General features: G+C 45.6%; 1 protein-coding gene across 2 annotated transcripts; it reads right to left on the bottom strand.

The window, feature by feature from the left end:
* Positions 1-1,954: 1,954 nt before the first annotated feature.
* On the bottom strand, positions 1,955-27,911 carry rnf144aa (ring finger protein 144aa). Of its 2 annotated transcripts, none has more exons than XM_076165542.1 (8): positions 27,320-27,911; positions 14,663-14,813; positions 13,979-14,083; positions 12,207-12,267; positions 10,540-10,756; positions 8,697-8,844; positions 7,945-8,034; positions 1,955-5,775 (listed from the first exon to the last, which is right to left on the bottom strand). In XM_076165542.1, exons 2-8 carry the CDS (start codon positions 14,795-14,797, stop codon positions 5,644-5,646), a joined length of 888 nt encoding a protein of 295 aa, XP_076021657.1. In that variant the 5' UTR covers positions 14,798-14,813; positions 27,320-27,911; the 3' UTR covers positions 1,955-5,643. The 2 variants fall into 2 exon arrangements, with proteins under 2 accessions (XP_076021657.1, XP_076021658.1); XM_076165543.1 differs by lacking the exon at positions 27,320-27,911 and adding an exon at positions 19,230-19,301.

Genomic DNA, 27,911 nt, shown 5'->3' with positions numbered 1-27,911 from the left:
CAGCCTGATCGGCCTGCAGCCAGCACACGTGTGATAGCAGAAGTGTGTGTGTGCTGCACAGAGCAGGTGCAAAGGCCTCTCTGCTCTCTTCTCGGCTCTCGGGGTCGAAGCTCCATTCTGGCTTTGTCTCTGCTGGGCTCGTTTCTTTCTTTTCCAGGCAATATACTCGCTGGCTCCTCCCTTTTCTTTCCGTCCATCTCTCCATTTCCGCTCTCCCTCTCGCTCTTCTTTTGCTCCAGATAGCACATCAGCCTTAGAACCCATCCACCAACCCCGTCGCCATGGTGCCCACAGATGGTTACTTCCTGTGGTCCTGCCCAGCGATTGTTGGAGAGACTTCCAAACGGAGAACAGCTGGTGAGGGATGATATATCACCAGGCGTTTGCACTTTAATTTTCAGGGTTGTCTTGTTAATGCTCCCAATCCAGCATCTGGCAGGAAATAGACACAAAGGCGGAAAGAGAGAACAACCTGTTCTCCTGCAGACCTTGACAAAAGACTGACACATATCTGATGAACAAACAGAGCTGCAGTGGATATAGAGGAAAATGAAAATAGATTTATAAAAGTACATTTACAGACTTAAATTATACAAGAACATGAAACAGTAAATTCTTGGATACTTCCATCTGTTTTTCAGTTTTAATCTTAAAATGACATATTGTGTTTTGCTCACTCTAATTTGTTTATAGTTTAAAAAACATCTCTTGTTTGCTGATGGCTCAGACCAATCCTGCAACAATTCATCTCTTTCTGCGACTATAAAGCCACATTTTAATGTCTCACCTTGAATAAAGTTTATTATGCAAATTCATGCCACAAAGGCATTGTGGACAAAATTGTAATCTGAATCTTCAGCATGTTTGTAATGCTGAACCTCTTTGTTACCCTGTCACAAAATGTATCATTTTTCAGTTTGATTTAAGTCAAAATTAGGGCTGGGCACATTCACTTCACATCTGAGGAGGAACCACAAAAGCTCCTCTGAGGTGAAGGTTGTGAATCCAGGTAGGTCCAAAGTAAATAATCGTGGCCAACTGTGGTGACCTGAGTGAGACTGTGAGAGGACCACATTTCAGTCTGACCCATTGTCTAAGGCAGGGGTCTTCAACGTTTTTTCAAAGTTTTTTCCAGTTTAAAAAAACCTTGACCGCGGGGTGAACTTTAAAAAAAAATTATTCCCCAATTTGTCCCAAATTCACACAAATTGATGCCATTGCAGCCTGGATACTGTGTCTGAAATATGAGCTCTCTCACTCCTTCCTTGTCCAAGATATGGGCTTCTAAAGTGTTCTCCAGTTTAAAAAAACGTTGACTGCGGGGTCAACTTTTTCACCAAAATGTCATTATTCCCCAATTTGACCCGCGGGTCAACGTTTTTTTTCAAATATTTTCAATATTCCCCAATTTGCCCCAAATTCACACAAATTGATGCCATTTCTGCCTGGATGCTGCGTCTGAAATTTTAGCTCTCTATCTCCTTTTGTCCAAAATATGGGCTTCTCAAGTATTCTCTCGTTTTACAAATCAATGACCGCGGGGTCAACATTTTCCTTATTTTCTCAATATCCCCCAATTCCTTGAATTAAACGGATTTACAGAAAAATTGCCGGAAATAATTGATCACTGGAATAACGTATTTACCGGAAAAATTACCAGAAAATTGGAACTACCGGAACAATTACTACACGGAAAATTACTAGGATAAACAAGGATTGCGAAAATTTCCTGGAATTAAAAGGTTTCTGGAATTTACCAGGAAAGCTACAGGGAAAGTTTACTGGCAAAGTTCCCTAGTGCGTCCATTATCCCTCTGTTCCCTTCGTTGTAGAAACCACCCTCGCATAACACACAGGTCTTCAAGCCATCTTTAAGGTTTGTTTGAGCTGCATTGTATGGTTGTGTTTTTGTAATCTTATACGCTTTTGTGTAAATAAATGAAAATGAAAGGAGTCACAAAAACAGCAACCTTTAATACCTGGTGTCACAGTGTTAGTGGAACTGTTGATACACTAAGATTTCCAAATATGCAATTTACAATGTTGATATTGTTGCATCATCACCAAAGTCAATTCTCTTTCAAAGTACAACTAACATAGAAACATGTGGTTTGCTATCTGTGAAAATGGAGGTTTTGTCCGCAGACAGTTTTTCATCTTACAATGATCCACTTTCTGAGGTGACGGAATTCCACTGTAAAAACAGAGACTGCAAAGACGACCAACTATTGAGAAACACATTTGTATAAAAACAGAACAAAAAGTAACAGATAACACAAAGGCAACCTAATGAATGGAGGAAGGCCGACCAAAATCCTACAACATATGCTTGAGATCACTTTTGGAATTTTGCTGCTATTCAAATGATCTTTATGTATATTTAAATTTATTGTGTATTGTAATATTCAAGGTGAAGAAGTCAGAGAAATAAAGCATGCAACTCCATCTCTTGACACAACAGGTTATGAAATAGAAATTGCTGCATGTAACCAAACCTGATCTTAGAATAATTGGAAAGTAGATCTTGACTAAAATAAACTTTACTTTCCATCTAAGGGCCAAGCGTCACCAGCCCTTCATATTCGCCCCAAACACCTGTGATAAGAGATTTGTCATTGACTTGTAGCCCTAAAAACAGCCTCTTTAGGCCCCGATGTAGAAAAGAGGTTATTTTACAATGTCCCACAGCAGTGATTGTAATGTGCTTGGCCCTTTTTCATTGTTGCATATTATCTACCTGTTGAGTGCCGTCAGAACATTATGGGTGAAGGAAGAAGAGAAAAGGTGTGAAGGTTCTCAGTCATCCATGTTATCAGAGATCTAGAAGTAGGAGTTTAGACTTCAAGACTAAACAGCAAGTCCAGTTTCCTTAAACCACAACTTCTTGATTTAGGACAGAGAGAACATGCAAATGATGATTTTGTTGAACTTAAACCCCCCCGCCCCCTCCTCCCGCCATTTAGTTTAAACCTATTTATGACTTTGATGATGATCATACTTAATCCAGACAGGTATGAAGACACCCGGTGACCCCTGATACCTAACATTCCGGAAAACGGTTGCAGTTTCTCGTATGCATTATTGATTTAGCTGCTAGACGCCGCCAATAAACATAGCAGGCACCATACCACACACACACGTCACATGTAATCATAGAAAGAATTAAAACAATTGAACCCATGGACAGTGTAGCACTTTACGTAAAAGTAGCATTGAAATCATTTCCACCCTGTAATATCTGTTAATACATTACAAACGCACAGACGACTGCTTTTTCCCCTCTTTTATTCCAGGAAAAAATCCGCTTGGCACGATTGTCATAAAAATAACAAAAGCTTCGGGCTTACTTGGGAAAAGATCGAAACTGCAAAGCTACAAAATTTGGAGAGGCTCGGATATGAAATCACATGCGTATACAGTGGAAAGCATACAGTCTACAGGAAAGGTAGTCAGAATTTAAGGCTACGAATCACCATCATTTGTGGATCTGAAGAAATTTGTTCGGGAGTTGCAGATGATTCGCTACTGTTTTAATTGTAATGCTACATGAACTCTGGATGACACCACCTAGGACGGGTGGATGGCTTATTCATGAGATCAGAGTGGTTGTCCATGGTAGCAGGACATGGATTTTAAAGGAGGAATCCACCAATTTTCTAAATTAAATTCAGTTTATGGGTTTATGGGAGTGTTAGTACAGCACCTAAACACAACGGTGTAAAGGCTTTTGTAGCTGAAGAGGCGAGCTGTGAAGTCCAGGTTTGTGACCCCGTTATGCCCTGTGGGTCCAGACTTTAGACAGCAACTTCCCCGGGCCACATAAGTCTTTGTACAGTTGATTTCATTTCAGATGACCGAGAAATAACCGTATTTAAGGAGTAACAGTGGAGCCCCGATTCACATGAACATCACCTCAAAATAATCAAACAAAAACCCCTTGATATGCAGATGTGACACCTACTTATGGCAAACAGTTGATATGACCAATCGGTGACCTTCTACAAATGGTAAATGTACAAACTTGCATAGATAAAGTGATATAGCATAGAGCAGCTTCATAACTTGTGTATGTGTTTAAGCTATAGGCTTGTCTGATATCCCTGTGAGGAAAAAGAATCGCCGCTCGTTGTCGGGAGCTTTAACCAGCAACCCAACCAAACTCATGCCACTAACGTATGCAAGTTTGCAATTTGGGCCGGCCTCTATTTCTTTAATTGCCAAGTGTGTGTGTGAGCAGGACATCTGATCTCAGCTCGGCGTCAGATCTCTCCTGACGGCACTTTTAGATCAGCCCTCCCACTAAGAGACGCTTAGGAGATACAGGCAGGCCCCAGTTCACATAAAACACCAGTTTAGGGTAATTGGTTTTTTTTTACGGTATGGCTATTAACAGGGTGGCATATGGGTGACATCATCGTGTCATTTTCAATATAAAATAAAGGGCTTTACTCACTGACTGCTTTGAAAATGCCTTTCAACATGCATTCCCTGGGTTTGTACAGATTTGGACTCTATTGACTGGTAATGCACAGGGGAAATGCCTGATTTTGGCTCTTTAATTTTAAGGCTATTCATTTCTATTTGGCTAAACCACCACCTGCGGTCAGAACAACAAGAGCGACATCGATTTGAATGAGCTGTTAAATGTCTATACAAAGACCTCAGATAGACTTTAAACATTAATGCTGACCTTAAAGGGGAACGCCACTCCATTCAGGAAATCCCTACCAGATAATGTCCAATATAGCGCCTGAATAGGGAGCCGTGGTGATGTGGTCTTCTTCCAAACTGAGCGGCGTTCCCCTTTAATGCAAGTACCTAACCGTTTGGAAAACACCCAAAAGTACAACACGCGGACGTTACTCTGAGCACAAATCTATTAAAAGCGACAGGTTATAAAACATTGACATCATCAAGAGAACGTGCTGTACATGGAGTGGAGAGCGACGGGACGCTCCCGTCTCGACCTCAGTCCTGAACGTGAAGGAGGGAAATCACGCTCTGTGTGCAAACTGAGTGAACACCAAAACATGCGTGATGTAACTCTAATGCTACCGAGTGAATCTGTAGAGCTACATCAGAGTGCTGTGGTGGGGTGAGAGAAGGGGGGGGGGGGGGCTTTTGTTGCGTACGACAAACTGACAAAAGAAAATAGGAGAGCAGTAAAAGTGAAAGTTCTTTCTCCGTTTGGCTCCAGCTTGATATTGTCCATACAAGAGAAAAGCCTCTCTCCACGTTTCCTTGACTTGTAATGACTTCTTCTCATGTACCTATCCACACTACACCTCCGCCTCAGGACCCTATGATGTGGCCCTGACCTGCTCCACATGCACAGTCCACCAATGTCTCACACACATGGACACAGCGCTCCTCTGGCGACACTCTGACCTCCTCTGGACCTGCGACGCGTCCCGTCTGGTTCAGGCCCGAGGTCACTTTTCAACCATTTCCCCTCTTTTTCTCTCTCTCTCTCATGCAGAGCGATGGATCCCGACGTAGCCGCTGCGGGCTCGGGGGCCGAAAAATTAAGCACTCAAAGCTGGTGGGATGGAAACGATGCAACGGGGGGTGGAAAAGGAAAAAAGAGACGGCCCATCCTTGCAGTGGATCTCGGCTTCATCTCAAGGGGGGACGGCCGCGCTTTTAGGTGGGTAAAGGGTCGTCGTCGCCTTTGCTGCACTTGCACTTGCAGCAGAGGACGATGGGCGTGGCCAGGAGGAGGAATGGGGACGCCACCAGGAGGAGGAGGCCGAACCCAGCGAAGATCCCCACCACCTGCAGGGGGGAGAGGGTAAGTTAATACATGGAACAGTTCAGTTCAGTTACATATGTGTGAATTTAAGCTAATCACATTCATCAATCAAATGTAACTTCTTATTGTATAACACCTCCTTTTCAGTATTTACCAATGAAACCTAGTAGTGCATAACAATACCACTTGTTCACCAGCAGAGGTCACCATGTGAACAATCCCATCACTACTTAGGCTGCTTGTTAAAATGAACATTTCTCCTGGCAACAAGCAGCAGAGGTTCTAAGGTTGTAAGACAGAGAAACAGGCTTCCCTGTTCCCAACTTTTCTTTGGAGAAACTTCAAATCAACTCTTACTGCAGACTAAAACAAAGAACTACAACAGGAATCAATGGCTTTAAGTTCAAGTTTAAATTCTGATATTTACACCTTAACTTACTTCTGTTTACTGTGTTCCCTTGGTGGCCTTTGCAGTAACATTGCTAGTGGCCCTATTTTGCAGTGAGCTCCTTTCCTCTGCTTCATACATATTACTAATATCTCTAAATTATGACATCATAGTTCAACCTAACAACTCCTCCTCCTAATAATTTAGATTTTCCCCAGATGGTCAAACATTATTAAGCATACCGCTCTGCCTGGCGTGATTACAATAATGAGTGGCTGCCAGTTGCGCTCGTCTAGCAGACAGTAATGAGGGAAACACGAGGCGCCGTCTCATAACTGCTTTACCCAGATGATACGCGACCCAAACATATTCATCACTCATCATTTCCAGAGCTTTTACAGGATTATAATGATCACAGAAACCCTAGTTTAAGGTGTATGTGATGGTTGCTATGCAATGTTGTTATGTGTATTGAAACCCTCGCATCTGTGTTCCGTAATCATTCACTTTCGAAACTAATGGAAAATTTGTAGGTGAAGTTTCTCTGGCACTGCTCCAGCGCTTTGTCCATGGGAAAGGAGGCGTAAACAAGAGCAAACGATGTCGCTGATGGACAGATTTGTGTTCTGGGGTTGTTCTTGAAAACTACTTAACATCTTGGATAAAGATTATTTATATAAATACCTCATAATTCAAGCATTGCCTAGATAAGTGAGGGATGATGAAGCAACTGCAGTCTGAAGTAGGTCAGGTTACTTAATTGGCCACATGAGGGCGCCACACACCGCCGAGTGCACAGCCACATAAGGTTATACATATCACACGGTCACATGCATCAGTGACTTATAATAGCATTACACTTTTCCTCCCCTTTGAAAAGGTCAAAACACATTTTTTGACAGATGAATTAAAGACAGGTTTGATCCTTTTGTGGAAGAAGGCATCCCGGCTTTGTTTGACAGCTGTATACTGGAGTGAGGTGGTGAAGAAAGCAACGTTTGCCTCCGAGTAACACACACACCCCGACTAAAGAACACACCCTTCATTACAGCTAATCAAACCGAATGTACAGCTCTGGTGGATCCATTCATCCAATCAAATCATCGAGTCCACCTGGTATAGGAAAGGAGAGGAATGGAAAAGGCTTTTACATTTACCCTGGCATCTATTGTATTTATGAGAGAGGGTTTATAGGTGTGTGTGTGTGTGTGTAGGGGGGCACATGGGTGAGGTGGGGTGAGCGACGAAAGCACACTGAGCAACGACGGCGAATTGCACCCATATGACTCAGATAGACCCCACTGGGCGACAAATGTTATTGTATATGCTGATGTTGACAAAATAATGAGAACGCTGGACAAAGACATGCAACCCTATGAATAGATAAGCTGGCAAAGAAAGAGAGACTGGACAGACACACACTTAGCCCCCTGGCATCGCCCTAGCACGGTGTGGAGAAGATAAATGTCACGGTTAATCCGGACATTTCATCTTCTTACGTATAGAAGCAGAGGAACTGTGAACCTCTGGAGTTTCTTCTTCTAAAGGGAAAATGATACATAATGGGCCTCGTTGGGAACAGCAGGAAACTGAAAGACACTTGTGGCTGCACATGGATCAAGCTGTTGTTGCTATTGTGCTGTCGAGATAATAACCACCTCGCCGGTTGAATGGGAGTGCGAGTGGGTCCGCGGGGAGAGAGTGCACGTGTACAGCCGCATGCCGCAGTGTGAGTAGGCCCCGGTGCCCTGAGTGATGGGGAGGAGGAGAAAGGGGAGGAGGGGGGGGAAACGTGGACTCTCACCTGTGTTCTGTGCCAGATAACCGAGGCCCTGGAGTGGCCCAGTTTATTTCGACAGGGTCCTTTGTCATAATGGATGAGGAGAAAGTCATCCTGTCGGGTACAAACAAGCAGAGCACAGATCGAGATTGGTCACCGCTGGTTTTTGAGAGGCATGCAGCTGCTCCTGAGGAAGAATAGCCTCTTAAATGACGCCGCGTGATACGACTGTCTGCGCTCGCTAGGGTTGCGTAACGCAAAGTGGCTCACTCAGGCTCAGTCAGGCTAAGCCCAGCTCGACTAAACCCTGACATTCTCCTGTGTCTCATACATTATCTCATGATCAAGTCGAAGGCTGAGCTTCATTTTTCACACCTAGAGACAAACGCATGATCACAGAGGCTTCAAATAAAGTTTAGGGCCGTCACCGTTAATTGATTACAACTGATGACTTGATTAGGGGGAGAAAAACTATTAAAAATGCATGGAATCCATTATTCTGCTACACGACCTCATACTCCTGCCTGGTTGGTAGCTACAATGGATGAGGGTCACATTTTGATTACAATACAATATCTTACTCAAATTGGCAGAATGATGATGATCTGTTATGAGCTGGGATTGGAAATTGGCTGTTTTGAAATTCCTCAAAAATGACCTCAATCACAATAAATCACAGATTAAATAATGATCTAAAGAATAGATGGTGACCTTCCTCCCTCCTATCTTTACCACTGCAGTGAATATCAAAATTTAAAGCCATTAGCCCGACTCACATCCAGCGATTCCAGACAGTACCAGCAGAAGGCGTGTTTGCAGTTCTTGCACATCATCTGGGCGCATCCCTCATCCCTCTCGATATAAACTTTACATTTGGGGCAGCGCTTGATCGGTGCGTCATCGTCTTCGTTCTTGTAGAAAGAGCTGAGGGGGAGAGGAAGAAAACAGGAGGAGTGAGAACCCAAAACCTTACAAGTAGAAGAGATAAGACTCGATTCTGGTCATTTGGGGGGGAAACTATAACTACATTCTGAATGATATGAAGCTGTGATTGGTTGTACACAAACGACAAAAACCCAGACTTCCTCCACAGATACAATTCCGCCTCCCAGACTCTTTAGATTCGCATCCCGCTGGGGTCGGATTGTATGATTCTCTCCTGTTTCGGCAAAGTGCTGAGTCGTCAGAGCTGGAGGTACTGTCTGACATTCTAGGCACCCTCCTAGGACAGGAAACAGGCTCATTCTTCACCAGACCAATGCTCGGCGTATTGATCGGGCCGGGCCCTGAGTGAATTACAGCACATTCTGTAAGCTCCGCCATTCATCCGACACCTGGCAACCATCTTGAAACCGGGGAAACAAGACCTTCATAAATCCGCCTAAGGAAGGTGGAAACTGTGTGATAGTTGCTCTGCATTTGAATAAGCGGTTAAATCGGTCGCCTGTGACATCCTGAGGAGAAGTGAGTCAGTCATATCTTAGGTAAAAACACGGCCGTGATAATAGGAAATCGTACCGACGCTGTTTCTATTCATCCGCACGCTGCATATCAGATTAGCAGCTGTTAGCAATTTGAGGTGACGCCATTAGCTAAACATTATTCTGGGCATGTACGGAGATCATGTTCAAAAAGCTCAAGAGTGGGCAGAAAACAAGCTCTGTCGTGATTCTGAGGAAAGAGATACTGCATCACAGAGGGAGAGGGACAGAGAGAGAGAGAAAGAGAGGGAGAGACTGATGACACTCTCGACAGGAATGCCAGCCGCCTCTTAGCATAACGTGTCGGCGAGACATGTTCAAATGTGAGCCTCCTTATGTATTTAAAGATACACACAAGGAGGCTCAACAGCATGAAGCATCTGAGTTCACCAGGTGACCTTAAAGTGAACGAGCGGCGTCAAAACACAGAGCAGGGAGGCTCTTTGCTCCTGAGACGAGCTCTCTAATCCTCCGTCCTGTGATATCGCTCCTCCACATGACGGCACAAAGCTTTTCAGAGTTCATAATGCTTCGGAAAGCGACGGGCCAGATGCGTACGGACCCTCTGGTCGCCTCATAGAGCGATCGCGGAGAAATGAGAGTAAAGTCGGACAACTCTACTCCAGTCTGGATTCAGGAGACGTATGTCTACACATGAGCTGGTGCAGCATCCCTGACTGACCCCAGCTGAGCCCAGCATACCAGCTGTCAATCCATATTTAAAGATGTTCCACATGAATCCTGCAGTTTCTGACACAGGGCTATGTGTGTGTGACAGGGTAGACTTCCAGGAACTATAGGCAGACTCTCTGAGGAGGCATACATATATTTATGAATTAATACGCCGCATCAGAGTATTGATTTCCATACTGAAGGGCCAGACGGGTCCGGTTGCAGCTCTGAAATAAATGCTGTTCAGGATTTAACAAAAAGGGCTGAATGTGTGTTTGGAGCAGATGTGATGATGCTGTAAGAATATGATCAAAAGGAAGGAAACACCTCACTAATAAAAGTTGGAAACATCGATCCAGCAGCTCATATGTTATCACTAAACTCTCCAGCTGGTATTATTAATGAGTCACATATCAGAAGATCAGAAGACCAGAGAGAGCAGGTGTGTGTGAGGAGCGTGCAGTACCTGTTCTCTCCTGGTAGGAAGGAGGTGATGGGCAGGTTGCTCTCCTGGCAGGCCTGACCCGGGTGCCAGTTGGCCTTGCAGGCGGAGCAGAACTCCAGGGTGCAGACGGCGCACTGGACCAGCTGGGGCAGCGCTGGAGAGTCGGACTCTTTGAGCTGGCACACGGCCTGGCAGGTGGAGGACGGGCACCACGTCCGGCACGGATCCAGCAGGACCTCTGGAGCCGCGGGAACAAGAGTCATGAGTGCAATTACTGCTTCAGAGGTTAAGAGTCCGAGCGTCCTGAGGATCAGAGCGCAGGCAAATACCAGACATGATAACTGAGCCAGTGGGTGAAAGGCTTTGTTTTACAATCCTCAGGGGGACATGTTGTCTCCCCCGAATGTTGGTTAGCAGGTTACTCTGAAGGGTCAAGGCTAAGAACAAACTTGGCCCTTAGTTTTTGGTGCTGATCCAAAGGAATGTTTGTATTTTGTTTTGATGAGTCCTCTGCCAAATAATCAGTTCAGTCCTATTACAGTACAGACATATTCTGCCTGTCTTGTTTGGCCTTGTCAGAGGTATGCCCTCTAATCAGTGCCTGTCTGGTTGCATGTATCCCACAGTTACTTGCGTGTGATGAAGCTTTAGAAATGCATCGTTTCCTGTGACTAATTAAAGCGAGAAAAGCCCATTTTTGGTGTTTTCCACCGGTGGCGTCCTTGTATCGTGATAGCGTGATGCCCTCGCCCTCTTATCCTCGCCTTCGTGTCTCTGCCAAGAAGCCCGGAGCACGCATTCCACGTGCACTCTTGGCTCCGGCTGAGAAATATGGAACGGTTACAGCAGCTATTCTGCCTGACTGGACGGGGACATCGATGAGACGGCTGAGTGCCTTCATCCAGGCGGCGTCGACGAGCCTTTTCAGAGGCTTTATGGTTTTAACAGGACCCCCCTCTGTGCGGAGTATAGGTGTTATACTTGTGTTGACGCATTTATGTGGGTATGAGTGATCTGCATGCGTGTGTGTGTGTGTGTGTGTGTGTGTGTGTGTGTGTGTGTGAGAGAGAGAGGGAGCTGTCATCAACGTGCAGGGCTACACTCCTGCTTTCACTGATTAGCATGTCGCCGTTGACAACATGAGGCGCAGCACACGCACACACACACACAGTCACACAAGCCTGCCATTTTCCTTTATCGCTCCGTGGACATTTATTCAACACACCTCCCACTGCACACACACCGAGTGCGGTGTGGTGCGGTGCGATATAAAAAGCCCAGACGAGTTCACGAGTCTAGAAGCAGAACCAATCCAATTAGAATCTCTATAAAGGAAGTCTGGGAGGCTTTCCCCTTCATGTATATTTGATGGAGCCGGTGTTAAACTTTGATGATGATGACTGGGCTTAATTCAGGATACTACCGAACAAAAAGGAAATGTTAGACGTGGGACACCTCGTGGGAAACATGGCGTCTCTGACTGCAGAACGGTTTGCGGTGCGTAAGATGTAATGAATCCACAAATCCTCACTGGATTCTCTAAATGTCCGCAGAGGGTGAAGGGGGGATCATCATTCTCTGTCTCACAGTGAAGCATAGTCACGGGGCAGAAGACGGACTGTTCCATGTGTGTGTGTGTGTGTGTGTGTGTGTGTGTGTGCCTCATCACCGTGGTAATATTCACTCACCTCTTTCAAACTGAAGCTTCTTGTATCTCTGCATCATCTCGCCGGCCACCATGCACTCGATCTGAACGGGGCGACAGAAAGAAGAGGCCGTTGTGCAAACTCAACAGACAGAGGCAGCGGGAATGTGTTGACGCGTTCGGCATGTTAATGTCGTTTGAGAGCGACTCTGACGTTCCAGCTGCGAGCGGCAACACAGTCGGCGCGCTGTCGTCTCAGAATGTGGCTGGTAAGTTTGTTTACACGTGGAGGCAGATGCTTGGAATTAAGAGTTAAATTCAATCAATGTCGCCACTGTCAGGAAACTACTACTGATAATGATCAAGGCCATCTATTTCGGTCAATTAGATTGAATAGGTTGATTAAATAAAAGACAAATCTGATATTACAGAATCAGGATTGAAGCAACAAATACAAGAAATGTGTGGGAAAATAATAAGTTTGGAATTTTCTTGGGTGAAGACGAGGGGAAATGTTTCCAGCAGGTCTAAAGATAGAATACAGCAATAGTGACGCAAGCAAAGATGAGCTGAAGTTTCAGTTTGTTTTGCTTTTGTTTTGATGAAAGCAGAGTGAGCGATGTCATCACTTCCATCCTCCAGGCTGCAATGCAGAATCCTCCTCAGTTGTGTCTTTATATTGATGAAGCTTACAACCAAGTATTACATGTATTGCCAAAATTGCCTACATCTACATGGTTGCCATAGCAGCACCATCTGCAGTGCTGTTATTTGAGACCGGACCTTTGCGCAAAATGTCAGGAATTTCTGCCAAAAGCTACCGGCTCTTTCCATTTTAAGAACAAAATGGAGAATCTCATTGTACTGTAAGCAAGCGTGCACGCCGACTCGTTTATGGGCTCGTCCAAATGAGCATCGTGGGCTTTTGTGAACCCGACGCGCTGACTGACAGGTTGAAAGCATTGCTGTCAGAGCAGACGGGGCCGAGGCACACATCGACTGCCTGGCTGGGATTCCATTAAGGACCAGAGACACTGATTGATTGGGAACATAGGGCTGCAGTGTGATGAACCGTGCCATCCCCGCAGGCCTCTAAAGCAAAGTGAGAGAAAGTCCATCAACACAACTGCCTGAGGATGAAGAGCACTTTGGCCTCAGATTGACCTCTGCCTGGAAGATAAGCGCGCGGGGAAGACTTATTTTAGTGCGAAACACACTGTCAGGTAGAGCTCAGCGATCGTTCGACTCCAGTTCAGGGAGTCAATAAATAGTTTAACCATCTCATATTTTTCTCCTTTAGAGTAAAGGAGCAACACGGACACGGAGATGCAACATATGGAAAAATTGATCGCCGGCTCGTCTGACAGAGATAAACTTCCCGCCGTCTCACAATCTCACAATCCAATTTCCGAACCCCCCGATTTTTTCTGTCTGTAAAGAGGCCGTTTGTTTGCAAAGGGCACAGCGGCCGGTGTCTTGTTCTGATAACGTCCCGTCTCAGTGTGGAGGGACGGAACGGACATTGGCTGCGTCTCCTTGCGCTCAATGCTCCACTAAGTATTTGTCCTTAATGCGATGAAGCCATATACATGCATGGGATCAATACGCGCCCGCCGCTCTCCGAGTGAACAAGAGGGGTTGCGTAATCGCAGTGAGAGGCGAGTCTGCCCATTGATGAACTTCACGTGGAGGCGCCACACTCGGCAGCTTAGATGCAGTAAGATCTTAACATGCCTGAATAGATCGAATTACGATTGCGTCATCCCGGTCTGTTACTGGGCGAACTGAGACGGTGATGTCTAGAAGAGTTCTTACCTCATTCTCCTGCAAGTGTCCCCTCTTGGGACAGGCGGAGTCTGGACAGCTAATTGCAGTTTCAAGGCCCTCTTTAATCAGGAGCTCCACATACTGCTTTAGGCACTGAGAGGACAACATGGAGAGAGACAAACACACACACATAGAATATTGAACGGTTCATTGTCGTGTGACTCAACTGGATGAAATAACAGACAACAGTCAAAGTGTAGCAGCAAATACACCGTCCTGTCGCTCATTGGACGTCCATGTTTACACAAATTCCTATAGATCCCCGACCTCTTCGTATGTTTGTTTGTATGGCCGCTGAACTGTTGTCGTTATTTACTTTTCAGACTGGACACGCCTCTGAGATTCTGTCATGGGAGTCCTGTTCTTGGATATGACCTCATCATCTGAGGTAAAACCGTCTCCAGCATAAAGCCTTTGGGAAGAGAGGCTGAACTAATTACAATCATCAACATGCTGCAAGCTGGCCTAGTTTGTTGACACACTTGCTTCCTTTTACGTAATTCAGGCTCATAACTTATCAATCAACCCTCTAACAGCGTGTAGAAGTGAATATTTTGACACGATCTTTGCTCACTAGACTACTAATACTCCTCTCCTTTTATTTAAGCTACATGGACCGTGGCGGTGTGTGTGTGATGACCATCTGTGTGTGTGTGTGTGTGTGTTGCTCACCAGTGTGCAGAAGACACATTGGCACTGTGTGATGGTGGTCATCTGCTCCAGGGGGAACTCTCCAAGGCACAGCTTACACGAGACCAGGGGGTCCACGGCCAGCTCCCAGGTGGGACGGTACCGCGCCGTGGTCATCTTCGCCGCCGCTGAACTGAGAGGGAGCGAGAGGAAGAGAGAGAGAGAGACTATGAGTGTTTATGCACTCACACACAGACACACACAGGGCCTGCTGTATTCAGAACGATGCCACCAGCTCTTTGCCTTAATCAGCTTCACTCATTTGATTCGAAGCTTCACACTTCCTGGCAACAAAAACAGGAACATCTAATAGAAACGCCTGAAGACGCTCCTGCTGCTGACGCCGCCTCAACACCACAGAGTGAAAATTTCACTCGGATGAAATAACACTTGAATTCCCCCTTTTTTCTTTAGTGCACGTCACCGCTTCTCTTTTGTGAGCCGGGTGGTTATTTTGGGCCGTCGTCTCGCCGCACTCTCGCCTTCCTTATGTGGCAGAGAGCAGAGAGAAGCGGCGGCCGCGCAGAACCACGTCAACGCTTTGGAGCGCTTCCCCCCCCACCCCTCCACGCTGCTAAGCAACAGGCTGGAGGAGGATTTTTTTGGTGGGGGGGGTGCGGCGAGGGCATGGATGGGCGTAACGGAGAAGTGTGTTACAGGAAAACAAGAAGGGAGAGAGAGAGAAAGGAAGAAGACAGTTTGCTTCACTGGTAAACTATTTAGTGTATTAATGCACAGATGCCTATAAGGGATTCTGTATCACTTCACACCTCAGAACATGAGGTAAAGGTTTGTGTGTGTGTGTGTGTGTGTGAGAGATGGAAACAGAATGAGAGACAGAGAGACAAATGAGTCCATCAGTAGAGCAGAACTACCTGGGAGTGACGTGCTCTGGCCTCAGGATCAGGCAGTGTGTGTGTGTGTGTGTGTGTGTGTGTCCATATGTGAATCTTATACGTCCATATGTCTCTGTTCTCTTAATGCAGCTCTCAGGCTCAAGCTAAGATATTTCAGTTTGTTCTTTCTAGTCAAATCATTAGATGTAGTTAGTCGTAAAAACATCTTTTTACAGTCCATCGTCAACCTCTTGTACCTTGGCTGAATGGTGGACTGATTTTTTAATAGATGTGTACCTGCGTCACAACTCAAACAGACTGAATTTGTATGTCTTGGCTGTTCTCATTGTTGGCTCGCGTCAGAGTTCTTTGATTTCCATTCAGTGACGGTGAGTCACATCAGCAACAAACGCTGTAATAAACTATTGCTATAAATAATGAGGCGTCGTCGTCGTCGTCATACTGTGAATTAATACAAAATGAATTTAGAACCCAAAATAAATAAAGAAGTGTGAAGCAATCGGTTCTGCTGCTGGTTAAAAAAAAAAAAAAACTCCCACCAAATCTCATTATTATTCTGGCTTTAAATGGGAAATTATGATCCAAATAATCCAATAACCTTTATGTGAGGAACGGCAGACTTTGTATTCTATTTTAAATCTGCAGCAACGTGCAGCAGCATTTCGCTCTGCCACTGAAAGCCAATTACATTTTAATGCGCATACATTTTAATAAACCCTGCCAAGTCAAATTTACAATTACAAATTCACTTATGGTTTAATTACACATTCTAAATATAGTTTGTTGTACGTGTTCATATCTATCAGGAAACACAACACTTCAGTTATACAATATTCAGTCTAATCTTCTCTGGGAGCGTAACTGCTTACTGTTAACTTCATCATCATCATCATCATCATCATCATCACCATCGTCATCATCCAAAAGTGCAGCCGTCATCATGCTATGACATCACTTTGGATGGACTGGAAATCCATCTGATGAAACGTGATTAACTCCTCTCATCTCGCCTTCGCGCCTTTAAATGCGAGGGCGCCGATGAGTAACGTGGAGATGCGTGTGAGGGGAAACCAACGTGACCGACGTGATGCACCTCGTTTCTGACTCACGAGAATCACGTGGCACCCTTCCACCCGTCCGCAGAAAGGCGCCGAGCGGGGGGGACAGGAAGCTCCACTGCATTAAACGGCTTAAATGGTAATTTGTTATCAGGTGCGAGCCACACACACACACACACACACGCACGCACGAGCATCAGGGGAACGCGTGGGAGGGCGGAAAAAGAAAAATCTAATGAAAGAAAAAGGATATTAATGATTAAAGTGAACAATCAGAATTACAAAGGCAGCAACACATGTAAAGTTAAGTGCTAATTATCAGCAGGGGGAGAAAACACAAACTACAAAAAGATGCTGCGTTAATTAACCTCTAAATGAATTTCACATCATTTCTGAGTTTACCCCTTGTAAGAGTGGAAAACGACATACGACGATATAACGGATCAACAGAATCGTCTCTCAGATCTTCACGATCCTATTCTGGAAACATGCGAGCGACGCCGACAGAGTGGGGACTAATTGCAGACCGTTAACGAGACTCCGCAGAGTACATACGGGACAATAAAGGTGAGGGACGCCAGTGACAAACGGCACACCTGAAGGCTAACGGAGGGCGCCTACAGGAGGACGGAAATCTGTCTGTCTTGTTATGTCTAATTGTCGGTCTGTCTCTTGGTGAACCGAGCTGTTGAGCTCCATTAGGCCCGCGGCGAAAAAGTGGCGTGTTGATGGAGAGTCATTCGCACTGAGGAGCGCCTGAGGAGGAGCCAAGGAGAGGAAAAGAAAATGAGTTTTCGTGACAAAAGCTGGCACGGGGCAATCCTGCTGCATTATTAACCAGAGTCTCCATTATAACTTGGAAACACACATCTATATGCTGCATATTCCAAGCAACTGGAATGTACACCGGCGCCGCTCATCTTAAATATAGCCTCCAGAGTGCTGTATATATGTCAAAGGTCACCAGAGCTGCAGATCAATAAAGCAGGAGTCAGAAGTGAGTCAAAAGTTAAACGTCCGTCCTGAGCACTGGTCATCACGCGTCACTCATCAGGCTGAAGCAGCTCCGCTCACGGCTTAACTAGATTCAGGAGGACGCATGATAACGATAAAAACACACCCGGAGACCAACAGGCGCAGCTTTTAACAATTCAGTGTGTTTACAGGGTTGGAGATCATGAAGAGGCACAGAATGCACTACCAGAACTGCATAAACGGTAGGAGGACTTCATCTGGAGCTAGAAGCTGGATGACACACTACCTTCCATTAGGGCTCGCAGGGAATGTTCTGAATACTAGATGTTGCAATGAAAGACCCAGAGAGCCCTTCACACACAGATATCTATACGCCCATGGATACACAGAATCTACCTTTAGCTCTACACTAATAGAGACACCAAAGAGAGTGACAGAGACAGACAGGAAGTCCCCAGACCCTTTGTATCACCCACACCTCATCAGGGCGACACCCTTCTACCACCGACTCTAATGCATCGTCCCATTAGCAAAGTCAGATGGGAGTGGTAGTAACAGGCTCTACAGTAATGGCAGTTATAACCTCATATCTAGCTACATTCACAAGAACTCATTGAATAAAATGTCAAATGTCAACCACAGATAAAAAAAAGAAGCTGCAGCAGCTCTGCGTCTTTTCTGGAACCATCTCATTGGTGCCCTGATGGGTGCACTGAAAGCACGCAGATTGACGACAGATGTGTGGCACGTTATTCCAGGAGGCAACGTCACAGTATCTCAGAGTGTTTACAGTCGGAGCGTGGAGACTGCAGAACGGCTCTGGTAAGTGTGAGAAGAGAAGAGAAATAAGATGGCTGTTTGTCTAACAGACCCTGTGGTGCGTAAATAGAAGGCCGGACTACAGTGTGATGAAGGAAAGGCAAGTATGACTGGAGCCGCCTCGCTTATGAAGCATTTATGGCATCCACAGAGTTTAGAGTGGAGGCTGATCAGGCCCTCATCAGGTGCACAAACATCACCGTCATCATCATCAGGGACAGAGAGAAAGTCTGTTTTTCATAATCTGCAGAATAAACTTGGCATAGTTTCTGGAGTGATTTTCAGAGAGCGAACTGCAATGTTTTATCTCACAGACTGAGTGGAGCACAGAGTCGTCAGCACAGAGATTAATCTTCCAGTACACAAATGGGACGTGTGTCATGTTGAGCCCAAAATAGACCATAAGGATCTTGTTTGGGTTTAGAGCGCTGAGACAAAGACTTAACTGTACATTGAGATGTGTTAGAGGGATGATTGTGAACTGAAAACCAATGTACCGTTTCATCCATAGATCAATTTTCCTTGTTCCCTGTTCACTATTATCGTCATGACAAATGTTATTTCCTACTTTAAAAAAGCCTTGCAGCCTTGCAGCCATACACACACACACGCACACACACACACCCACACCCACACAGGCCTAATACAACACCCGTCAGTGAGCAAAGTCCACAAAATCAATTACTGCTACAGAACAGAAACAGAAATGAGGAAAAAGGGTGCATAAGAGCATTTTACCTCTCATTGTTTCACTTAGGTTAGCAGCTTTTACTGTGTGTAATTATATAATGTCACATCTAAGCATTGCGTAAGACTCTATTTTTACACACTGTACCTTACCTATGGCTGATGTGACGGAAAGCTGCAAACAACTGTTAGCTGCTCCGGACGTGCAAACAGCTCACACATTCTTTCCCGGCCATTTTCGCGCATGTGCACGCCGGTGTTTCTCCATCGCATTGCACAACGCCGCCGCTCAGCTGATTTGCGAGAATGTTCCATCAAACAATTAAGACGAGCCAGCGAGAGCGTGCTGAAGGACGGAGACTGGAGAGGAAGCACTCTACTCTAGCATGAGATGAAGGCAGAGCCAGAATAAGGCCTGGTGATGATCTAACTGGTGCCCGAGGGGGGAAAGCCGATGAATAGATGTTCACTTGTGTCATTATTTACTCTGGGAAAATGAATATAATGAGAAAGAAGCCTGGTATGAAACTGTGTATTCCACACAATACCCACATCCATGAATGTGCCTGAGATCTCCACGCAAGGAAGCACAGAGGCAGTTTGTGTTAGGAAAGTAGAGCGGTCCGACTGCGCCCTGATCTGAGTGTGCGGAGGAAGCCTAATAAGCACTTAGTGATGCTGCCTTGTCTCCTCTGTCCCGTTCCTTCCTGCCTTTCCTACCTCCAGGAGGCTCTGCTCTTCACGGGCGGATTAGCAGGAACTTCAAGTCTTATTTGTGTGGTATCGTTCGCTATTGTGTAGAGAAGCAGGCAAACGGGAAAAACGAGAGGGGAAGAAAAGTGAAGGAGGTGAAACTCTGCACTCCTCCTCCTCTCTCCAGACTCCCTTGGCTCGCCATTACCAGCTCCCATTATTTTGCTGTCACGTTGTTGCAAAGCTCCCACTGGGCAATCGAAGCAACAGGCAGAACGACAAACACAAACACAAACACAAACACACAAACACACACACATATACACACACGTGCGCTCGCATGCAGACACATGAAGTTATCTGATATGCACTATAAATGGAGGTTTCTGCGCAGTAACTGCTTACCTTGTGGTTGCCATGGGAGTCTGAAGAAACCCACACATTGTGAGCAATACAGTGCAGATGGGTCATAAGATGCCTAAACCACTGAAGCTGCACACTACATCCTCATTATCTCCGCACTAGGATGCAAAAGCCTTTCAATAGTCTTTTTCTTAATTTAACAATTTAATTCTGACTCTAATTGAAGTTATTATTGTTAATGCTTTGTTCTTACATATCTGTCATGTTGGACGACATCACCTCGCTGTATAGTGTGTTGCCATGTTGTTGAAGTAAGCCTGCCCAGTACACCAAACTTATCAGTGAAGTCAGACTCAGAACCCTAAAGACATGTAAGGAACTTTATTTTGGGCTATCTCAAATATTGAATGTGAAAGGCTTCTTGGAGGGAGAGAGGATGGGGACATTCGCCATCTGTCCTTGACATGGACGGGGGGTGTTGGTAAGAGGGGAGCTCAGAGTGGTGACAGGCCTAGTTTCTCTGTGCCCCAAGGAGTTACACAATCACATCAGCCAGATGTATTTTGGTAGCCTGGTATGTGTGTGTGTGTGTGTGTGTGTGTGTGTGTCTTACCTACTAAGTCAGGGGTTTGCCGCGTGGGCCACACACACACACATACTGATGGCGGTCATGTCTGCTATGTAGGCCAAAAAACCTGTTAGTCTTCAGTCTGCTCAGTCCCTCTCTGCAGGGCTGTGATTGGTCTAATGGCCATACTTTTGCCATGCTTTTCCTCAAACCTGTTTGTAGAGCAAACAAGCGTTTCGCCACAAAAAAACAAAAAAGATTTCTTCAGGTAAAGAAGTACCTTTCTGCTGTTGACATAGCTGGACTACAAACCAGTCCCTGTGTGTGGAGCTTAGCCATAACACACCATTTGAGGAAGGCGCACAAGTTCTGAGTTACTGACAAAACAGAACCCGGAGGGGTCCGCAAATGCTCAGGGAAACTATGATTGCTTAATGGCAACGTTGGTCAGTTGTCATTAGCAACAGTGTCTAGAGGCAAAAGAGATGCTGTGCTGCTGCTTGTGTCACAGTGAACAATGGCAATGCTGCACAGATGCAAAAACTGGAGGAGAGAAATAAGACCGGCTGTGTGTAAATGTGTAGATTCATGTCTTTTGGACGCATTCTAAATGCTCTCTGCGCGCTCTTTGAAGTTGTCAAGTGTTCAGGTTGAAAAGAGGTTCACCACTTCCTTCACTGCATCTTGGGTGATGCCGCATTCATTGATTTTCTTTTTTAAATCCCCTTTTGAGATGGGGGAGATAAGTGCATGAGGTGGTTTTGCTGTCACAGGTTAACCAAAGACTCACATCTGCAAATGTACTTCTTCACATCTTACAGCAGAACCACAGGATTATTTAATGTGGTTGAGATATCAATAACATTAAATTACGTTGCCATTCTTAATAGAAACGCCGGCTGGAGGTAGTGTTTGTCTCTCAGACCACAGAGGCTCAGGTAACTCATTCCACCACAGAACAAATCATTCCGGCTTGAGATTTAGAGCCTTGCTGTGTTGGCAGCAGGAGGCATCAGTCACAGGCTGAGGGGAAATGGCCAGAACGAGGGACTTCAGGTGGGTGTGGGCTCTGCTCTGGTCACTGCTTTGTATGTAAGTGGAAGGACTTGAAATTGATGGCGGCAGAGAGCTGAGAGTGGTGAGGCTTGTCCCCCCACCTTTGAGAAGATGAAGAACCCGCTCAATCAAGAGTGCTGGCGCAAGAGGTAAGAGGTATGAGGTAAGAACATGCCGAGAGCTGTGTACACGCGTCTGTAGACCTGTGAGCACGTGCACAGATTTGGCCTTTAGATGCTTTTGAGCCCGACAGAAAAAGGGGCCAGGATCCAGAATGAGAAACAACAGGTATACTTTGCAGCGTATAAACACACCTTGCCAAGTCCTGAAGTGCTTTAAAAACAGAGCGATAAGAGGCGACAAGAGGTTTGCTCTCCTCTCCAAAACGCTTCTTGGCTGACATTAGTGCCTTGAAGGGTGAGCGGCGATGACAGACGTGCCACAATGAGCCCGTTTCTATTGACAGAGGCAACGAGCCCGAGCGAACTCCGCCTGCAGCCTGCTGTCACTCACTGCTCCTCAGCCGTCACTCAGCGCGCTTATCAAATATGTATCATCGAGGGAAACTCCAGTGCTATTAAGGCTGGGAAAATGAAAATCAGAAACACGAATTTGTTGATGGTAGCTGTGCTCAGATAGATGAAAAGAGAAGCGCAGAAATAGAAATCAAACCAAATAGATAATAAGGCCTCAAAATGTACCGGACATTGTGTGCAAAGACGCTCCAAAACATAACACACTCACACCATTTCTTGGTACAACAATCTGTTTTTGTGCATTCCTAAGTGTTGCTTCACATGGGGAGGGAATAGAGCAGGTCAGGGCAGATCTGTAAGGAGGGGTGAGGCACCTCACATGGGGAGCATTGAGAACCTTAACTACTGTAGAGTCACAGCACAACTATCTGTGATCTTTGATTCTTCAGAGTTCCAAATGGCCGCGTCCTAAAGCCAACAAGAGGGACTTTTGCACTGTGAGCGCTGCTCTCATCAAACCAGACAATGGCGTTTTAGTGGCAACAGGAGAGGAGAGCCACTCCAACTGAGAGGCACTCAGAGTCTAATCTCCTGGATACGTCCGCAGCAGTGACAGAACTAAAACACACAAACAACGTCAGTCATCACCGAATGAGGCAATGTAAACAGAACGCCGGTTGTTATGAACAGGAGGGCGCAGAATCAAGAATGTCAAATATATTGCCGTGCCAGTCCAGGATCTCAGGAACACATTCTGCCTCCACTACTTCTCTCCCTCTCTCTTTCTCCACGGGCTGAACAACACGCCGGCACATCACCTACCCGTGTAGTTTGTCCCCCCCCGCGCAACACGATGACTAATTCAGAGAAGCCCGCACATTCTGTCTCTCATTATTTTCCCGCACTCCCACCCGTGACACCACCCAATCCAACCATGCAGAGAGAACCCACTCTCTTGGTCCCGTATGTGGGAATGGAGGCAGGAGGAAGCCAACAAAAACCAAGCATAGGAAGCGCGCCGACGTCCTGTTGTTGGGCGTGTTGCACATACGCACAAAGGATGAAAACCCTCGTAAAGTGAGGACAGGAAAGGCACAGGTCTCTAAAGAGAAACGACAACGCCATAGCAACAGGTTGAAAGCGAGTACTATCCATAATCATCCATCACCTCCATACTAATGTAGATAAGGCACCATGAGCTTCATTTGTACCGCACCTATTTTATGAGTAAGACTGGTTATGTACTAAGAAACAAAGGGAGACTTCCTCTTTAGTTTGTGTAATCATGTCTAAATCTATTAAAGCCGTGTGTCTCCATAGGGACTGAGTGTCTGCGCCGCTTTGTTGCTGTGTAGCGATTTCTCAGGCAGAACCAGATGTTAATGAATAAACCATCAAATGGGCCAGAACAATGGGTATCATCGTTTTCATCACATGGCTCATGACATCTACGAATCTGGGAGTCAAGCAAAGGGAAAGAGTTAAACCTTTGTGTCAGAAATCCCAATCCAATATGTGGCGTCGAAGGCAACGCAAAATGTTATGTAAACTTTGAGTTTCAGAACATTTTTTATCGCGATTTGATGTTGCAATATTTGGCTGATTTTAAACTTTTATTCTTAAAGTCGCTGCTACAGAAGTTTGATGCAATTAGGCATAAAAACAGAACTTGCAAAATAATGAGCAGACTTGTCTCCTTTTATCAGCACGATAATCCAAGACTCTTTTTATAGCGTGCGGACAATTAGGCCTTATAAAGTATCATGTCTATACTTGTTTTGAACCGAGTGCTGTTACTATGGCAAATATACCACCGGTTTATTCTCAGATGGCTCTTTGTTTGAGCTGCAGAGTTTCTCACACACTCCTTTCTTAGAGTTGGCGGCTTGTTGTGGAGGTGGTGTTTGGGTGTTTTGCTCGGCTCAGAGGTGGTACTTGGATCTGAGATGTGCCTGTTTTGAACGTTCCCTCTGTTGAGGTTACTCACTTCTCCTACCAAGGCGAGTTGCGCCATCTTAAGACTTCAAAACTGGCACTCTTAAATCCCAAACAACCATTCTGACTCATCTCCTTCTGGTACAGTGACTTTCAACATTTAAAACAATTACCTTCGTCAGAGAATAAGCACAAACTTGTTGATATGATCCAACTATTAGTAACTGATTTAAGTGTTCAGCAATACTGATGACACAGACATGGTAGGAACAAATGACGGTGGGTTATTCCCAGGTGAACTGAGGTGTGAGTTGTATTACTTACTGAACAGGCAGATTGAATTGCATTATCGTCTATTGAGGCTCCAGTGGGTGGAAAATTGGCATCTCTTCCTAGAATCTTTGTGATTCTCGAAAGAAGGCTTACATTGTGATTCTATGGAAATGACAACAAAACTGACCTTTGCATGCATTCAAAAGGGTTGAAATCGCATTATAGCATCCCCGCCTGACAGACGGGACGTAGAGGCCCGAGCGTCATAAGAGTAAAAGCGCCTGACTGCAGTTTCCAGAAGAGAAAATGTAAATGTGAGAATGTGGGGAAGTAAGCAAAAAAAAGCTGACGAAATCAAAATAAATTGCTCTACTCTGCTCGTTTCTGTGGGTTTCAATCCCAAGGGTTTGATGGAAGTTACATATCCTCAAAGAAATGTTTTTAGATAACAAGAGTCTTGCTTTCCCTGCTGTACCTGTCTGGTGTCAAAAGGAGCAAGGTCATGGGAACGGGGCCCTCATATTGTTCCCTATCTGGTCTTAACACATTCCGAACTGTTTAGCTGGATATAAGCCATAACACATCAAGCTCAACTGCCCCTCTGAGCAATGAATGTGATTTTCAGGAACCATTTAGCACTCAAGTGATCGTGCTATTGACTGTCTCATGTGGATGTAGACAACCACCAAACACCACACGCACACAAACACACAATGCACCGAGTGAACACAACCCAACTCTGAGGTCAAATTCCTAATTATGTTCAGTATTAAGATTTCTGGCATGGTGAGTAAGCAGTTAGTGTTTCTGTTCCTGTTCCACACGCGTGATTCCTTTGATCCAACAACAACAAACAAGATTCGACAGGTAAGGATGAACTGTGAACACAATGGTCGTCTAGTTCTACTGTATATCAACTCTGTCTCAGGATGCTGTAAGCTCATTAAAGCGGCAGTCTAGTCGATCATCTTCCCCCTCCTTCTTCCTACTAGCTGCACCCCATTCCTGGCCTCCCAACGGGAACATGGGACACCATTGACAATTGAGGTCATGATTCTTCTTAGGGGAAATAGTGGTTCTGGGACGAAAAGGTTTTCCTGCATGTCTGTGTTTGTAGCCAAAGTTTGGTCTAACTAGGCCCCGTGACCCGAGTCTTAACTATAGTCACCAGTTCTCTGTAGGGAGCAAAAGAATTAGATTGTGGATACAAGGGGCTAAAATAAGTGTTCTCCACCTAGTGTCAGGACTCACCCCTAGGGACAGGGTGAGCAACCAAGACTTCAGGGAAGAGCACGGAGCAGAGCCCCTGCTCCAAAGGGTTCAAGTGAGGTGGTTGGACCTCTAATCTGGATGCTCTCTGGATGCCTCCTTAGGGATCGTGAGGCCAATTAGACTGATTCAAAACGATGAGGAACAGAGAGAATTCCCCATATTTGATCTCCAGACACATTTGTGTTACAATGTAGAACTCCTTCCAGCTAATCAAAGCACCACAAAGAAGTCAATTTACTGCATTTGATAGTCACAATCTGTTATTTTAATATTTGAATTGAAATGTGAATCTGTTGTTCAAACACATTCCAACACCAAGTTTATACGTTGTATAACAAAAGCTGAGTCAATCGGGTCCACATACTGTACGAGCCTGTGGTGCAACTAAAATATCCGTTTGGATCAAAGCGCCTTGTCACTGTTATAGTAACAAGTTCTGCAGAGAGGTAAAATAAAACACGTAGGGCAGAGTTTAGAACAGAGCTGAGCCAAGGTCAGACCAACCCTGCCAGAACTTATGATAGTTATTCCTACAGGGAATGAATGAGTCTCCCTGCGTGTGAGCCTCTGTATCAAAGCAGCGTTTCCAAGTACATGTTACATTAGTGTGTATCCCCTCCGGGCTGGCAGGTACACATCAGAAATAACACCGTTCCCTCCGGCAGTACAGTAAACTCATCTCCACTTTCCTATTTGAATGTGTTTCTATTCCTACCAACCATTTCTCTCTCCGTCTCTCTCTCTCTCTCTCTCTCTGTCTCCTAGTTGCCGAGTTGAGGCCGGGAACTGGCAAATTGTAAGGGGGGAGGAAGAGGTCCATCATGTCTGAGAAATAGACAAAACTCAATTGTTCCCGTGCGAGTGTGTGAGTGAGGGGAGAGAACCCTCTAGTTGGCTTGGAAGCATGAAATTTGAGAGGGAATCAATGAGACACACTGTGGTATCTTAAAAGCCAGATTTTCTAATAGGACCGACCTGCTGGACCTTCAACATGTTTAATTTAGTCAAAATTACACACTAACATAGAGCAACTCAGAAATTCATCTCACGTTTCCGATTAAGGGACAAAAACCTGAGAACATGAGAAGTTGAGGATGATTTCTGGTTACATGACACTGCAGTACAGTCTGAATGTACTTCAGCAGTGGATTTCATGTGTCCTGGTCAGGATGTGGTGTTGTGTTGTCTGGTCGCCTGGTTTCCACAGACGTGCCTAATCTGCCTGCACACAGCTGCTTAAAATGGAACCAGCAGGCCACCCAGTGACCTTTGAGAGCTCAGTGGAGCCATGATATGCTTTGGGAAGTTCAGATGGAACACTATGATGTAGGAACAACATGGTGATATCAGGATATGGTGGATAACAACAACAACAACAACAATGCAGAGAGATATAGGATCTAACCTAACTTGTCTCCCTGCAGTCTAGTCGCTCCAGTCTAAGACACGATTCACTGCAAACCTTCACTAAATAAGTCACCAATCATATCAGTCACGCAGGACGCGAGATTCGCGTTAAACAACAACGGGAGATGGAGGAAATGTAACGGTGGATTCAGACAGATAAAGCCTTTAGTTTCATGCATAACGGGAGCGGAAAAGCTTACCTGGTTTTGCGAGGTAACGCCGTGTTGGTGGTGTAACCTCCGGAAGAACCGAACCGATGATCTCCTGAATTGGATTAGCGAAGAGGTGGCCAAAGGAGGAGGAGGAGGAGGAGGAAGAGGAGGAGGAAGGTCTCAGGCTGGGTGATGCCCCTGTTCACATTCTGTGTCAGGGTGGAAACATTTGACCCTGCTGCTGCTGCTGCTACTACTGAAGATGAAGATGATGGCGGCCCGGGTGCTACAATAACACCACAACAAGCACCGAGAGCGGAGATAAAGAACCAAAACACGGAGTGCCCGCTGACACTCTTCCTTCTGTTTGGCGTGACAGTGGGGTTGTTTGTGTACCGGAACAGCGCTCTCGTTCTCCGTTACCGAAAAGTGCGCAACGTCCGACCCCGCCGGCCAGTTAGAGAAATGTGCGGGGAGGGGAAAAAGCAATAAAGCCGAATCGTGTCGCGGAGGAATCCGGGGGCGGTGTGTTTACCTCTCCGCCCGAACCTGCTGCTGTCGAGCTCGGTGGGAAATCAGCTGCTTCGGCACTGGAGGGACGCCATTTGTGAGCGAGACGGTTCCTGTCTGCACCACGGTC

The sequence above is a fragment of the Genypterus blacodes genome, unplaced genomic scaffold (genome assembly GCF_046128005.1).
Source record: "Genypterus blacodes isolate CSIRO-AG114 ecotype Tasmania unplaced genomic scaffold, CSIRO-AGI_Gbla_v1 ptg000147l_1, whole genome shotgun sequence".
Taxonomy (NCBI): Eukaryota; Metazoa; Chordata; class Actinopteri; order Ophidiiformes; family Ophidiidae; genus Genypterus; species Genypterus blacodes.
Note: the sequence above shows the minus strand (reverse complement) of the source record. Positions and strands in the feature narration are given on the sequence as shown.

Bases quoted from the DNA above. Each gene is read 5' to 3' on its own strand.
- rnf144aa (XM_076165542.1), bottom strand. From the start codon at position 14,797: ATGACCACGGCGCGGTACCGTCCCACCTGGGAGCTGGCCGTGGACCCC. The intron at 8,035-8,696 runs GTGAGTCGGGCT...TGTACCCGACAG, and splicing joins ACTGTCTGGAATCGCTGGAT to GATGACTTTCTCCTCATCCA. The intron at 5,776-7,944 runs GTGAGAGTCCAC...TCCCCCCTGCAG, and splicing joins TTATCTGGCACAGAACACAG to GTGGTGGGGATCTTCGCTGG.